Raw genomic sequence first — 17,739 nt, forward strand, 5'->3', positions numbered from 1 at the left:
ATATATCACGTGTCCACCTTTGAAATTCCCTAGAAGCACGTAGCCATCCAACGAGACAACCAGCACTGGATGCTTTTCACGTTGCCCTTGTTCAAGACGCATTGCTACCGTTTCGAGTTCCCTCTTCGAGTCACTACTGAATACTCGTAACGCGTTCTACCTTCGGCATCGGGCCGTCCTTGTATTATGGTAAACGAGACATCGGAGGTAGGTTGCCACTCAGGTATTCCTCGTACCACTTTTCCCTCTGTTTTACCCACCCTCTTTCTTAGGAAGAGGGATTCCCCTTTCTATCCGTATGAGATCGTAACGTGTAACTAAACGATTTGAAAAATGCGATTAACTAGTTAAACTTAGAATTAAATTCATAGTGACAGAATTCCGCCTAAGAAATTTTAACGGAATATACAAACAAAAATTTACGATCCTTTTTCGATTACCCACGGTATAACATTAAATCATGATTGAAGATTCAATGAAAACAGATTGTAAATTTTTTCAACATAAGAATGTAACGTCAAATTTGTATGACAAAGGTTTTTGCATTAAAACTAATCAATCGCGAATCTACGAAAAAAATATTTAAGTGAAAAGTTCTGTTATTAATTTACTTGGTTTTTTTTTCAATTAATCGAAATAACATTTATATAAAAAAAAAAAAAACATTAATACTTTTCTAACAATGAATACTAATGCAAAGAAATACTATATATAAACAAAAGTACTATAATACACAAAATTAAAGAGAGTATTTCATTAATATATTAAGAAATACTATACAACATTAATAAACTATATATAACACTAAAAAATTAAAGAATTTTTTTTACGGAAAATAATAATATATTAGCTTCATTAGTTTCGACATAAAATGCTTGAAAATTTCGACATTACTTATTAAGCAAGTCAATATTTTTAAATTACATTCTAGACATTCGGAAAACATCAGAATTAAAAGATTCGAATTCTCCAAGTAAAAAAAAAAAAAAAAAGAATAAAAAAAGAAGAAGGATTTAAAATATGTCCAAATATTTCCAGTCGTAACATCGTATAGATAAAAAGATAAATTCATTTCAAATTAATACTACGATCCCTTTTTTCCTATGTAAGATAGTCGAGAAGAGAAATTTTTCTTTATCCTCCTTCATTTTATCCCGTGGTTGGAATAGAATATAGAGAAGAGTAACGGATAACGAGCGATAAATAGTATTAACGATGTTAGCGCCCTTCGTTGAGATCGCACGACAGTACTGATTATTAATCGTGATCGTTCGTCAAAAGCACCTCTTCGAAAGATCTTCGTGCAGATCCACACGGTCCAATAAATCCTTTCCCGCGATTCCATATACCCCGACGAACACAGGATCAACTGACTACTCGGCGAAAGCTAGGCTAGAAACGATCGATCATTGCCTTCGACACAGCCACATGGATAAACTACCGTCATTGTCAAGATGAACATTATTTTCTTCTATCTTTAAAATTCATTTCTGATCATCAATTTCATTATTTTTGTTTACGATAAAAATAATCATTTCTTTATTAATCATATAATTTAATAATTACTTCTTTGGCAAATCCAAAAGTGATACATCTTCAATCAACTTCAATTTTCATGAAAAGTTACTGACAAAAATCATAAATTTTACTTTTTTTTTTATTTAAAATAAAAATAATCATTCTTTTATTAAACAATTTATTGATTATGCAATATAATTTAATAATTATTTCTTTATAATTCAGTAATTATTTCTGTGACAAACATAATCGATATCTTCGAATAATTTCACATTTTATAAAAAGTTATTGAAATAAAATAACTTATCTCAGAATTAATTAAATCAGAAACAAGCGATCATTCACTTCAGTACAGTCATACGGATAAATTATTGTAATGAACGTTATTTTTTAACTTTAACATTCGTTTTCGATCCCCAATTTCATTGCCTTTATTATACATTAAAAATGATTATTTTTTTATTAATTTTATAATTTAGTGATTATATCTTTGACAAGTTTAAAAGTAATATCTTCGGTCAACTTTAGATATCATAAAAAGTTACTAGGATAAAATAAAAAGTTACTTGATGAATTTGAATATTAATCATATAAGATAATGTATATATATATATATATATATATATATATATATATATATGTATGTATATATATATATATATATATATATATGTATGTATATATATATATATATATATATAAAACCTAAAATCAAATTTCAATTTCTTAACTTATAGTTACTAGAAATAATTCAACACGATTTTATGATTTAATTATATATTATTATGGAGTCTTTCGTAATTAAAAAAAAAACAAATCGTCCTTTTAACTAGGTAAATTTATTAACTTTGTAAATGAAGGACTAATGAGTTGACAAGTTTTTTAATTAACGACTACTAATACGTGATGATGCACAATGAAAGAATTCGAAGCAAACATAAAAATATTATCGAAAAAATGCAGGAACTAAACGGCGAAATGAACAAAAAATTCAACTTGAGATATTTAAGTAGTTCGATTATTGATAATACGCAAGCCAGTAAATCGTGGAGAAAATTCATCGGTCAGGTAAATTTTCGAACTATCGAGCAAACCCATTAAATATTTGAGCGAATGAAAAAGGCATTATAAAATGGGGAGGCAGATATAGGACACGTGTACAAACGCATACATATGCATACGTACACATGCACACATACACATTTAGTAGAGCAAGAGTTAAAAGAGAAAAAGTTTAATGCCTCTCTTGTAAATGGGAGTTAATCTATCACTAAAAAGGTGTTTCTAATACTTTAGGAAAAAATAATAAATAAAAATAAATAAAAAAATAAAATAAAATAAAATAAAATAAAATAAATAAAAATAAAAAGATGAATTAAAGAAAAAAAAGAAAGAAAGAAAGAAAGAAAAATAAAGATAACATAAATAAATGCAACGGTGATATTCAAAGGAAGCGAAATAAGAAAACGAATTGTTGTGTTGCCATTGATCGAACGAGAAATATTTCTTTTTCCTCGAAAATGAATATTTTCGTTCTCATTCCTATATATAGAAGATGGTTTTTATCTTAATAGGACATCTCGGATATGTCTTCAGCAATGAGATAGAAATGAATAAATATCTATGTTTCCTTATCTATCCGACACCCGTTATATCTAAAGGATATTCCTTAAACGTTCTCCCTAGAGGAGAAGGAACTTTTACGAGACGCGCATTCGTTATCCATTAAGGTAAGTGTAGCGCGTGTGGTCATTCCAGACGCGCACATGCGTCCGATATTCATGGGTATCGGCTATTCAGCTTGTGTGCCCGACCGTAATTGATATATCATCATAGACCCTATGATGTAGTCTTACGGTTCTAGGGCCCTATCATCTTTAACGTGACGTAAAAAGCTACAACATTAACGCCTAGTTCTGTCCATCAATTATTATCGACTGATCGATGGGTTATATAACAAAGAAAAAAGATTGACAACCTGCTGAAAGTTAGAATAGGGTTTAGAAAATTCGTTTTAATCTTTTCTTTCGGTTTTTTTTTTCCCCTTTTATTTTTCATTTTTTTAATTTTTTCTTTTGTTTTGTTTTCTCTTTTTCTCTTTTCTTGTTCTTTTTTCTTCATTCTTTCCTGAAACCTTGGACTCAGCAGTGATTATGTAAGATAGATAAAAATCTGATAAGAGGATTAAAAGATCGTGTAGATTTATGGGATTCTTTTCCTTTATTTTTTTTTTTCTTTTTTTTCACTTTCTTTCTTCCTTTTTTTTCGGAATCTCGAATTCAATGTACACAATCCGGATTCTAAATATTACAGATGGATTAGGATAATTGGAATTTTTTTTTTTTTTTTTTTTTTTTTGAGAAAATTAGAATTTTCTTTTTTTTTGATAAACCGATATTTGCACAATATTTAGATAAAAATAATTAAAATTCTTTGATCAATGTTTTAGGTCCTACAATGGAGAAAAATAAATTTAGAATTAGAATTAGAATTTTAATTATTTTATATTAAAATTGATAAGACATTATTAATGAGATGTTAATTTTTAAATTATTTTCTTCATTCGATTAATTTTATGCAAAATATTGAAATACGTATAAGTGTATAAAAATTATATATTCAATTTTCTACACATGACGACGTCATTTAAAATCGTCTTATAAAATATTGCATAAAAGTTTTTGTGGCTTAATACCACATTACAATCGCATAGGATTCTAATAAGTACTGTAAAAAATCATTTTCCTCATAAACTCCATCCCATATCTATATAAGACTCGAATTACTTCAAATATTATTAAAGAATATCAGGTATGGAAAAAAAGTATATAATAGTAATAACTTTTATTGAGAATTTCGACATTACTTATTGATCAAAACTAATATAATACTGTAAATAATATTATATTTATTTAGATATAAAATTATAAAAATTCCGACGATATATAATTTTTAACAAATCCAAAAATATTATATAATAAATTTAATTAGTAATCCAAATTTCTTTAGTATTATATTACCTGTATTCTTTACTTAATATAATATTAAACTATACTAGTGTTGTTTATTTAGATATAAAATAGTGAAAATTCAATTGTTATTTATTGATCAATCCAAAACTGTTGCAATATCTATTATAAAAAATAAAACATATCTCCTCTCTCTCTCCCTCTCTTTCTCTCTTCATATATATATATATATATATATATATATATATTTATATATGAAGAAAATGATAAATATAATATATTATTATTATGTATTATATGAAAAATATAAAAATAAATACTTATTCATTTTCTTTTATTTCTTTCTTATTAAAATCTCAATCTTGAATTCGAATAGATCGAAAGAGATCGATGAGGATTAATGTATATTATTATCAACGAAATATTAAAAGTAATGGAAAATGTTGAAATAAGAAACATTTGTTATCTCGAGCATATACGGGATGATGGTTTCTTCGTCTTCTTTGTCGTTGTCTCTTTTCTTCGTGGACGTTTGAAAAGCAACGTCCGGGGTATAGGGTTACGACGTGAAAGCAAAAAGTGAAAGAACGGAGGAAAAAAAATGACGTTGGACCGTGGCCGTACCTCTCGCACCATACAGATTTCAATCTGTGCCTCGAGAGAAAGAAAGAGAAAGAAAGAGAAAGAGAGAAAGAGAGAGAGAGAGAAAAACGTAAGAATGTCGTAATCTCGAGTGAAACATCTGTAAGAAAGAGAGAGAGAGAGAGAAAATCTTGGCCTCTTCGGTGCCTTCTCGGTGCGACACACGATAGAAATTCTTTCGAGTACGGGAATCTACCAACGAGAGTTACGATATAAATATTATCGTTCCTACGATTCGACTACTTCTATTATTGCCAGCTTGCGAATAAACCATCCGAAAAGTTTCTAACAACTTCGCCAATAACTAACGTCGACATACTTCTAACAATATCTTAGTTGCGAATTAAACAACCCCCCGGTGTTTATAATAAACTATAGTTTTTTTTTCAATCGATCAGTTGATAAATGACGGTGGATATTTTTTTCTTTTTTTTTTTCTGAGGACTGTCGAGGAAGTTTCAATATATTATTACGTTTGTCTGTCTCCGTTTGGACAATAAGTAATGCCAAAATTTGTATACTTGCTAATATATTTTGTAACACCATTAATAGTATTATTTAGCAATAAATAGCCCTAATATTTTCAATATTTTTTTATCCGAAAAAATAACATCGATTACAGTAATACGTTTGTCTTAAATGGTTAAAAAGTGAAGTCGATATTTTTAGTATTTTTTTATAATAGCAATATATAATTACTGATATTATTATATATTTACTGATTTTGCATTGGTCGATAAGTAACAGTGAAATATTTAAAGAAATTTGTATTTCAATAAACAATATTAAATATACGTTTAATAAACGATATTGAATACTATATTAGGCTTAATTTGATCAATAATGAACGCTGTAATTTGTAATATATTTTTACCTAAATAAGAACTTATCATTGGAATATTATATTAGACTTGATTAATAAGTAATCTTGAAATCTTCAATGATTTTTATAATATTGTACCATTATAGATCGGTCAATAAATAAAGTTGGAATTTTGAATACTATATATATATATATATACATATTTATATGTTCCGGCCATAAATGTCGGAGAAAATATTTCGCAAACTGATTGATGTTACAAGGAAGTTTATTAGAAACAAAAAAGTTGCATAACCCTAAGTCATTTACAGAGCGCATAAAAATATTTTTTTTATTTGTGACTTTTGTGAGCCACGATGGTCAATATAATTTTTTTTTGAACAGATTAATTTTATAATCTTTTTTTTTTTTTTTACAAATTTATTTAGCAGTGGCCATTTTCAATCAAAGTCATATGTAATAAAAAATTTTCTATTGTGCAAGTTTTACGAGATAATCGACATTTTAACAATTGACTAACAGATTCATATTATACTGCAATTCATACTCCATACTATACAAAATACATTAGTTTCGTATCAATCATTTGTATACTTTTACGAGTTGAAAGTGATTAATGATACTGTTCAACGTAATCGAACAAAATAGTTTATGATTGTTTTTAAAATCGTAGTATAAAAAATCAGGTACTTTAATTCTTAGGATGTCGATTATCTTGTAAACGATACACAGTTTCTAATAACTTTATATTAGATATAATTTAAATTGCAAATGTTACTGCACAATAAAATAAGCATTCAAAAAAGAATTATAGATATTCAACAAAACTATGTTGACTTTCATAACTCAAAACAAAGTTCTCGAGTAAAACAAAAAGAAATTTGGAATTATGTACTTCGTATTGACACTGAGCCATGGAAATTTCTCTTATTAAACTTTCTTGTTACTTCAACGAGTCGCGAGATATTTGCCCGGACATCCGTGGACGGATATATTCTATATACGTACGTATAGTTAATATTATACTATTTTGAACACATATTTTTCATATAATAAATAACAATAATGTACTTTTATATTCACATATATATATATATATATATATATATATATATATAAAGATTATACATAATAAAATATCTTTAGATAATACAAAATAACGTATGTAATGATTATGAAAAATAACGAATTTTAAACAGGTTATCATGGCGTCACATCAGGAGAAGTTATGAAAGTTCTATAATCGAAATTAATTAAAAATCAACAGGCCAACCGTGAGAAGATGAATTTCGCGGATATTTAATTTTCCCTGTACGTGCACAGAACGGAACGTATTGCAGCGACTAAAGCCAACACAAAAGTAACGTTACAGGCGCTCGCTTTAACCGGTAGCAATTTGGAAGCCGAATAAGAACAATGGACGAGGAGTGAGTAAAGCAAACTCAAAAGCTAGTATATACGTATGGCTAGGTGCGTCTATATGTTTGTGTGTGTGTGTGGGTGGGTAGATGGGTGGATGTTTGTACGTACATAACATCTATAGGATATTACAAACAAAAGTAACGTTCAACAAACGATGGAAAGAGAAAAACTGTTCGTTGTATTTTAATGAAGTAATTTTGTAATTTTCCCGCTTAAAACATTCAATAGTGAATACTTATCAAATAGAAAATGACATTATCGATTGATACGTTATTTGATTGATACTTTATATTTCAATTTTAAGTCGGCAAAATGTTACATTTTTATATGCATTATTATAAAATTTTGAAGATTAAAATTTTTCTTTTAATTATTTTGTCTTTTTTAAAAAAAAAAGAAAAAAAATGGTAATGATTGTAAATGATTATAAATATTTATGTTTGAAACAAATTGTATAAATTAAATTTTTTAGAAATAACATCCATCTCAGCCGATTAGAAAGAATGTAACAATATTATCCTTTACATAAAACCAAGAAATAAAAAAAACATATTGTCATGCTTATATCAAAATAATGAAAAAAAAAAAAAAAAGAAAATATTCGCGAACAATCATAAATGAATTTAAAACAAATTTTCTACTCAAATAATTTTGATCTTTAAGCCGATAAAAAATAATGAAACAAATATATTACTTTTACGTAAGAACAATCAAGAATAATATTTGATCTCAGTTTGTAAAAAAGAATAAAACAATAATTTAGCATATATAAAATCAACAAATAAAAATATTTATTCTCGCTTATACATCGAGCTAAACGAAATGAAACAAAAGCAAACAAAAAGCAATAAAAAAAAAAAAAAAAGAAAAAAAAAAGAGAGAAAAGATAAGATCGTTGTACTTACCAAAAACATAGATATTTGATTCCGCGTTCATGGACAACACCTGGATGTGGACATCGTTGATAAAACATAACTGGAAACACAAAAGTGAAAAGTACGTGAAAACAAGGATGACAAGGCACTTTGAGAGAAAGGCGAACACAGTTGTAAACAAGACAACTGAATTACGTTTGGAAGGTAAGTGAACGTTGGTAAACGATGGCGATTGGCCCATTCGAACGGTTTCGCGTTTTCGTATTCGCGAATTCGATTACGCGGAACATGTCTGAACGTTCGGAACGATCTCAAGAATGATCTCTAGATCACTCGAAGAGAAGGCAACTTCGTTTATCGCCTAACAGATTCTATCCACTCCTTTTTCTCTTCCCTCGTAATATCGATAAAAGGAGACATGGTATATAAGTATGTATGTATGTATGTATGTATATATGTATGTATATATGTATGTACTCATATACGTATGTACGTACTACTCTTCACGATCTAATGGATGAGATACGTTATGTTACATATAAACATTGTGTGCTTATATATATATATATATATATATATATATATATATATATATGTGTGTGTTACGTACTCGACGCTTGGTCAACTCTGATCCAGACTATCTCTGTAATGATACTACACCGATAAGTCGCGTTCCGAAATCGAGAAATACTTTTCCTTGGAAAAAGACGTACGCTCCTTCCCTGAGAACTGTCTTACCGTTATTTGGAGAAAAAGCGCGGGAAACTTGATTGACTGGACGTTCGTCAATATGTCGTGTATTATACGATCGATGGAGATATTATATTTCTTCGTAATATCAAAAGAATTTTGTTCACCACTTACAGAAACGAAAAAAGAATTATATATATATATATATATATATATATATATATATATATATGTCGAGTTAACTTACATAACGAACATTATGAAAATTATGAAAATTGTTGAAGATACTTATATGTGTATTTATTACGTTTGGCTTAAGTTGTTTCTACAGTTACGTACATGTTTATGTGAAAACCAAGTGAACACGCGATCTCAGTCTCTCAACTGCCATAAGCTTTCTGTTAGCTTTAATGTTGCAGTTAATTTTTATTTTAATTCAATTTATTAACACGTATCGATTACCCGTATCAATAATGTAGATTTATCATAAAATATTCATTCATCTAATATTAATAAAAATAATTTGAATTTTTTACCTATATCCGAATCTAGAATCTAAATATGAGTTTGTTTTTTTTTTTTTTTTTTTTTAATTTAAACAAAATATTTCTTTATTACACAGTAATTATTTATTATTTGTATTATTTTGTTGGATAAAAACATTTTTAACTCGTACATATCTTTTTAATAGATTATCATCGATTATCTTTGTACCAGAGGTTTAATATGAAGTATATATATATTAAAGATGAAACTATTGTAAATTACATCAACTATAATAAACTTTATAATATTATGTCAATTAATACGATTTTATTGTTGATTAGAATTATTTAAATAGAAGAATACTTGTAGAATGCAAGGATGTTATTGACAATTCGTAAAATAAATCAAAAATAGTATGAACTATTCGTAAGGTAAATTAAAATTATTATCGATTACTCGGAAGATAAATTGTTATTATTATTATTAAAATCATTACCGACAATTCGCAAGAGAAATCATGGACATTACCGACAACCCATAAGGTAAGGATTATTAACAATTATCCGTAAGGTAAATTGAAATTATTACCAAAAACTTGTCGATAAATCAAGGATATTACTGACAACTCATAATAAATTAAAAATAGTATAAAAAATTTGTAAGACAAATTAAAATTATTATCAACAATTAAAAAGGAAGATTGAAACAAATTTTTATTCGACAAATCGGAAGATAAACAAAATTATTGCTAACAATTTTTAAGGTAAATTAAATATATTATCGACAATTCATAGGACAAAATCGTAAGATAAATTAAAATTATTATCGATAATTCTTAAGATAAATTAAAATTGTTATTAAAAATTGTAATTAAAAATACCTAGATTCGAATTTTTTTTTTCATTTTTATTAATATTTCTACAAAATCTCTGCAGTAACTTGAGTGTATTCCTATCCTTGATCGCTATAAATGACGTATCGAAAAATGTAACGCATAGATACAATTACAAAATTTATTAAATAAATGACATAAATTATCAACCATTTCAGGTCTCAAATTTTCTAACACCAAATAGAGAATAATTAATAACTATTAATAACTAAATACTAAAAAAAAAATTTTTATTGAGCTTCTAGGACTAAGTTTTAAAATAGATTTAATATAATTTAATATAGTTAATAAAGATAGATTTAAAAACAATAAGAAATAGTAATACGCTTGAAACAATAAAAAAGCAGATTTAAATGCACAATTAATAACATATAAAACAAAAGAAAGATCAATGTTACATCATGAAACAATCGTCTACAACATTGCTAACTATAATTTATCAAAAAAGCAAGATTGCTCATAAAAAATAAGAGTAGATAAGTGAAATTTAAAAAAAAAAAAAATATAAAGTATATCAATATTTTTTAAAGAAGCACGTAGCAAGCAAACATTTCTATAATGTTGAGATAACATTCCTCACGATATCAAAAAAGAACAGTCATGCAAAACTATTTATCAGCATTTGTATATATTAGTTATATTCTTATCGGAAAAGAAAATGCATACTAATTCATTATCTCATTTGATTATTTTTAATTAATTGTCTGATTAATCTGCTTAAATTATAAGTAATGATTATAATAAAAATGCGCAAATAAAGAACTGAAAATATTAATTAATAATTAACCACCAGTTAATTATTAATGTTTCGCTCGACAATTTTGGACCTTATTGGACTTTGTTTTACTGATGATTCCTTTATCAATTCATAGCTGGATAAAATATCATAGTTGATTAAAGAACGAATTAGCATACGAAAGAAATCCCATGTCAGTATCCTGAAATTTCATTTAATATTGTTTCTTAAATTGTAAACGATAAAAATTAAAGATAAGTGTTATAAATTTATTTATTATAAAGAAAATTTAAAGAGAAATTGATATCTACCATTTCAAAATTATTAGAATTTTTAAGAATGCTGGTATAATAACGATATGTTTGTTACATCGTAAGGATATTATCGTTTTTTCAGCGACTTCATTCGGACTGAGAGACGATGCAAACCTAAAATAAATATTTATTATTATCATATTTTATAACTAGCTCTACGCGTACATTCATACCGAGCAACTCCTTCTATATTCATGCCCGTATTGCGAATGATGTAAGGAGATATTACTGTAGTATTGATATTATATCCCTCGTACTAAAAGAAATGTATAAATAGAAAAAAGAAATAAAATAAAATAAAAATATACCGATATAACAAATGGTATTTCTACAAGCAAATAAAGATACTAAATAAAAAAAAATACATACCTCTAATTCTAATCGTAATGATTCAATGAATCCAGCAACTGCGTGCTTTGAGGTACAATAATCAACTAGTTTTGGACACCCCACATGACCAGCTGCACTCGCTATACTTACAATATGACCTTTATTGCTTTTTATCATCGCCGGGAGAAATGCTTTTACTGTCTGTATAGAAAATAGAAAAGAATTTCTATTATCAGGAATTTATTAACAGAAATCCAGAATTTTGGTAGGAATTTATATAATCATAAAAAATTTTTATATTTAATTACGATTATAATGAAAAGGTTGTAATCAACGATCGATTACATATATATTTAAATCTGATCGTCACACAATGAGATACTTAATCGATTTACCTTTCAAAAATTATTTTTCTCCTTTAATGGATTCCAAAAGTGCCCACTTATTAAATTATATTATATAATATTTTGACATAGTGATAAGAATTAAACATAATTGTAAACAATTCTATTCTTCTTTAATCGTTTTTATGAATAAACGAATGTAGAAAACAAATATTTCCCTCACAATAATCTATTTACTCAACTTTTTCAGTTAACAACTCATTCTTACTCACAGAATGAGTTTAACAGAATCGATTTTTGTTCAACTAAATCGAAAAATAAACGATATAACTTAATCAACAGATAATAATATGAAAGGAAGCGATTCTTTTTTCGGAAATAAAGGTGGATTTACATTAATTTCAATCACTGAAACAAATGATTATATCCTAATGATATAATTTGAAATCAGTCGGATGTCCAATTTACAATTTTTTTGAACAGTTCAAAGTAATATACTGTTGTGGCAATGGATTCAAGCAAAAAATGGGTAAAACATATATGAATATATTGCTTTAATCGGCCGTCTAGATTAAGTTCATCTATTTAACTTTGAGTACAATATTATATTCGGACATAAATACACACACATATATAAATACAGAGAGTACCTATATGTTTTTTTCAAAATGTCTAATCAGCAGTTTCTATGACACTTTCTATGAGTTCCAAAAATTTGAAAGAGGAAATAGAAAGAACTGTCAATTTAATGAAAGTCGCAGAACAGTTCACTCTTCAACCACAAAATCATTGTATATATAGTACATTTTCAATACAGTACATTTTCATATTACCTTTTTTATTCGAAACTATAAAAAACCATACGATTTTAATAGCAGTTTTATTATTAAACAACAAAATTAAACATTAATACTAAATGAATTGAATATATAAAGGATATATTATAGTTTTACTTACCCAAAATTGACTCATGATATTTATTTCCATTGTACGATTAAGAAGATTATCTGGAATATCCAAGAAATTTCCAATATTTATCACTCCTGCATTATTAACCAAGATGTTTACCTACAAATTAGAAAAATATTTGAAGAAAAATATTCTACTATACGTATAAAAGCGTCGCGTTAAATATTCTCTAATAATAATATTTATATAAAATATGCCATACGATTCAATGCAATACTTTGCTACTTATCATAACACCTGATCAAATTGATATGAAACTTCTAATTACAAAAATTTTTAAATATCCAGAAATTTAATGCGTGATGAGCAAAGATTGTCGCGACACAAATAAGAAGAGAATAGTTTCATTGAATATTTGTCGAATATTTACAAATAATTTTAAACCATTTGGATTATTCGGAAAAGTCTAAAATTGACCCATATCACTAAAATTTCTTTTTTATCGTATAAAAAATCAACATGTAAGTCTGTCCTTCGGTAATAATCGCTAGGAAAAATTTCACGCATGTATGAGCTTAAGATGCAAATGTATTAATGTAATAATGTATTAATCGCATAAATATTCATTTCCCAAAACGCAGCTGAAAACTGATAAAACTGTAAATGAACGACTGCAAAGCTCATTTAGGAAAACGCAACCTAGAAATAATGATATAGATAATATTCAACCTCATTAGAATGTCATCTAATATCTCTTCCTAAGCAAGTAAATTGTTAGCAAAAGAAAGCCATAACTCGAAAATCTATCAATTTCAAAAAAATATAGGCAACATTTCGTGAAACAAAAATTATCCAATCCTTATCCTTAGAATTTTTCGCTATGCATCTAACGAAGTTTTGCGTAACATCTCACCTGACCAACTTCTTCTCTAACTATTTCAGCCGTTTTGTAAATATCATCGCTATTACGAACATCGCAAACGTATCCGTAACAAGTACCACCGGCCGCTTTTATCAATTCCATCGTTTCTTCGATACCTGAAAGATAACAAAAGAAAATCAATCATTTATGTAAGCATCTTTTGACGATTTTCGAAATAAAAATAATTCTTATATGCTTTTCTTATCATTAATTAATTCCAAACTTATAAGTCTTCAGTTAATTGTCACAACTGTTCTTAAATAATCGGCTCAGCCGAATTAATGAGTAAATTGTATACATGCATCATTTGACGAACGAAATTAAATATACTTAGATGTTTTTATTCGATATGCTACCAGTGAGTGTTCAAATAAGTATTAGAAAAACATTAGAAATAACTACGAATAATACATTTAAGATACATTTACGTATGTATGCATTTGTACTTAATACGACAAAAGATAAATGTATAGATCCTTATAATAATTAATAAATAATTAATAATATTTTATCTTAAGAAGGAAGATATCTTAATTGATTTCATCACTTTCACTTAATCGTTATGCTCAAATGCAGAATGAAATAAATAGAAAAATAAATATGTATCTAAATATGTATCTTTTCGAAACGAATAGAAAACTTTAAGAATATATTTCGTTCATTCCAAAAACATAAACAAGTCGTATGAAAATATTTATGACTTAAGAAGAAAAAGTTTTCGTAACAATATATATATGACTTTTTCTCATACTTATAATGATCAAAATGTGATCTTAAAGTTAGATGATTTATTACAATATATAAAAAGAAATAATACAATAAAATACACATAAACGTAATATAGAAATTATAATACAATACATACTAATGTAAGAATATATGTGAATTGAATTATATGAAGATTTTAAATACGAATATTTGTCCCGTAATTTATCATAGATTTATCTTCCGTATATAATTTTGAATAAACAAATAATTTTTTAAATAACATGGAATATCAAAGTCAACGCACCGTTCTGATTGATGTCCCAAATGACAACGATAACACCATGATTAGCTAAACCGATTGCTATCGCTCTTCCAAGACCTCCAGCAGCACCTGTGACGAGAGCAATCTCGCCAGAAATGTCCTTCATTTGATATTTCAACGGAATAAATAACTTTATAATGCTTCTCATAATACCAATAAGTTTGAATATGATAAATTTGAGCATAGGTAGAACGATCCACATGATTATATAAATTTTCACCGTTATTTTAGTTTCCCTTTCGAAACAATTGATAATTGTAAGAAAATATCCTGTATTAAGCAATAACAACAATTTAATTTATAAGACAAAATATAAAACATAATTTATTATTATTATTATTATTATTATTATTATTATTATTATTATTATTATTATTATTATTATTATTATTATTACTATCTTCGTTATCATTATTATTATCGTAATATAAACATCATTATTATCACTAGTTTTATTACAATCATTAACATTATTATTACACGATTTTAGTTTGAGCATTTGAGCAAGATCACATATTCACTATTCTCTTCTAAGAAAGTTTCATATCTTCAAAATCATACATACTTAAATTGTACATTAGATTTAAGAATTTACTCTCGATATTTAAATATTTTTCACAAAAAATAACACGAAGTTTATTTATTTTTACAATAATAATACTTGAAAAAAGAAATATTCCAATACATGATATAACTTACATAAAAAATCAAGTGTCCACAGATATTCTTTCAGGATACAAGAAGTAACGGAAAAAGGATAAATAAATAACGGCAAAAAATTCCCGACGAAATCAATAATTCTTCTCCATAAAAAAAGAGGTAGTCCGCTTCGTCCTATGGTTATCGACGAACTGAATGCCGAGCAAGTTGAACGAGATATTTAATGCGTGGTGGGGATATTCATATAATGAAGAGCGGGGGAAATACGCATTTCAGAACTGGTTACTGTACATATACATTTGACCCATTGATTCCGAACTTTTTGTATATGTCTTCAGTAAATATTTGTCGTTATATCATATACCAGAACTAATTACTACATAATTCAAAATCTTTCTTCAAATGAAACTTCTATAACCAATATACACAAGATAGAACGAAAGTAATATGAATAAACGGGAATAACATTTGGTGATAAATCGTGCAGATTATATATCATAGGTTCGCCACTTCTTGAAAATGATTATGATAAAATATCAATGAGTTCTAAAGAAATTTTGTTTCAAATTTTGCATTGTGAATAATCGAGGCTTTCTATTTTGTTCCTGCACGAAAAACTCAATCTAAAAATTTCAAACAATCCTAAAAGGCGATAACAATATTAGAAACTATTGATGTCCTATTTCAAAGAAATGTTGTTCAATCAAATTGAAACATAACATTTTATTTCTTATTTTAATTATCATTATCCAAATGTTTCGTTTCTCGTAAACGACTCAATGTAATTAGATTACAAGCACATTTTTATATACACAAATTGTTTCCGATATTTTTAATATAACATATAATTGATCGAAATTTCTTTCTCTCTCTCTCCCTCTCTCTCTCTCTCTCTCTCTCAATCATTGCTTTTTCTTCTTTATGATTTATTTTAAATAAATAACAATTACACGTTTCACTCCTTTTCCTGCGACTACAAAATAAATTTCGTATTTCGTCTATATAAAATAGCAGCATGTATGAATGTGCAAAAGAGAGAGAGAGAGATAAAGAGAAGGTGAGAGAGAAAGAGAAGGAGAGAGGGAGAGTGAAGGGGGAGAAGTCAAAAAGATCACAAATATGATATTTGGCAATCTATTACATCATGCATAAAACGGTAAATGGAAATTATTTGATTCCGAAAGGAAATAGCGAGATCTTTTTGCCCAAGAAACAAAAAAAAGAGAAAGGTAGGCGAGCATGATTCTTTGCATTAATCCAATAAATTACCTGAATTTTTAAGTAAGTGCAACATACGGATTACGAGATCTACGTACGTCCAATAGTTTTTATCGATTTTTATCAAAATCGTAGTTATTATAAAAATATTAGAAAACAAAATAAAAAAATACAGAAATAAACTTTTCTCGTTGTCGATGACGTTATAGTTAAAAAAAATCCACTGTGTCTATTACTTTTTTATGAAATTTTCGAGATCGACCATCGTGTTGCATTTATTTTTTATAATACATTTTTTCGATTAATTACATTTTCTTACAAATATTATTCAACTGAACAATTTGTACTCAATTGCAAATAATATTTTACACTCACTTGTTATATTAGATTATTATATTTTTTCTTTTGACAATAAGAGCAAACTGTTATCTTTAGTTTCTACGAACACGTACTTTTTCCTCATCACAGGTTAAGAAAATAAGATAACATTGATTTAATTAATACAAATCCAATAAGAATTTTCAACTCACCGATTTACAATATAATAAATTCAATAAGAATCATAAAAAAATATATATTTAGATTAATATATTTAATAAAAATATATGATGTTCAATCTATACAAATCTATAGGTGCAGAAATATGTGTGCGTGTGTGTGTGTGTGTGGGAAATAATATAATTACAGCTGTTAAACACTAATGGCAGATTAATTTTTACCCTACTAATAGGCCGGCGCAATGCTGAGGAAAACAAAATTGTACTCGACTACTGGTTAAACATTGAAAAATATATTTAATTAAAAAATTATAAAAAGAATAATATCATATACTGTTCGTTGTTCGCTCTTCGCTGTTCGCTGTCCCATCTGTCTCTCTGTTAATTTTTTGCTTCGGTGTTTGTCCTTCTTAACATGTTTCACTCGTACATCAATCGCTGGACATTATTCAAAACTCTCTT

General features: G+C 27.0%; 1 protein-coding gene across 1 annotated transcript; it reads right to left on the reverse strand.

The window, feature by feature from the left end:
- Nucleotides 1-10,120: 10,120 nt before the first annotated feature.
- LOC124953256 (estradiol 17-beta-dehydrogenase 11-like) lies at nt 10,121-15,762 on the reverse strand. The gene is made up of 8 exons (XM_047504360.1): nt 15,602-15,762; nt 14,885-15,172; nt 13,864-13,988; nt 12,999-13,109; nt 11,737-11,898; nt 11,541-11,623; nt 11,365-11,481; nt 10,121-11,255 (listed from the first exon to the last, which is right to left on the reverse strand). The coding sequence occupies exons 2-8, from the start codon at nt 15,102-15,104 to the stop codon at nt 11,111-11,113; spliced, it is 963 nt and encodes a 320-aa protein (XP_047360316.1). The 5' UTR covers nt 15,105-15,172; nt 15,602-15,762; the 3' UTR covers nt 10,121-11,110.
- Between the last annotated feature and the right edge of the window lie 1,977 nt (nt 15,763-17,739).

The sequence above is a fragment of the Vespa velutina genome, chromosome 12 (genome assembly GCF_912470025.1).
Source record: "Vespa velutina chromosome 12, iVesVel2.1, whole genome shotgun sequence".
Classification (NCBI taxonomy): Eukaryota; Metazoa; Arthropoda; class Insecta; order Hymenoptera; family Vespidae; genus Vespa; species Vespa velutina.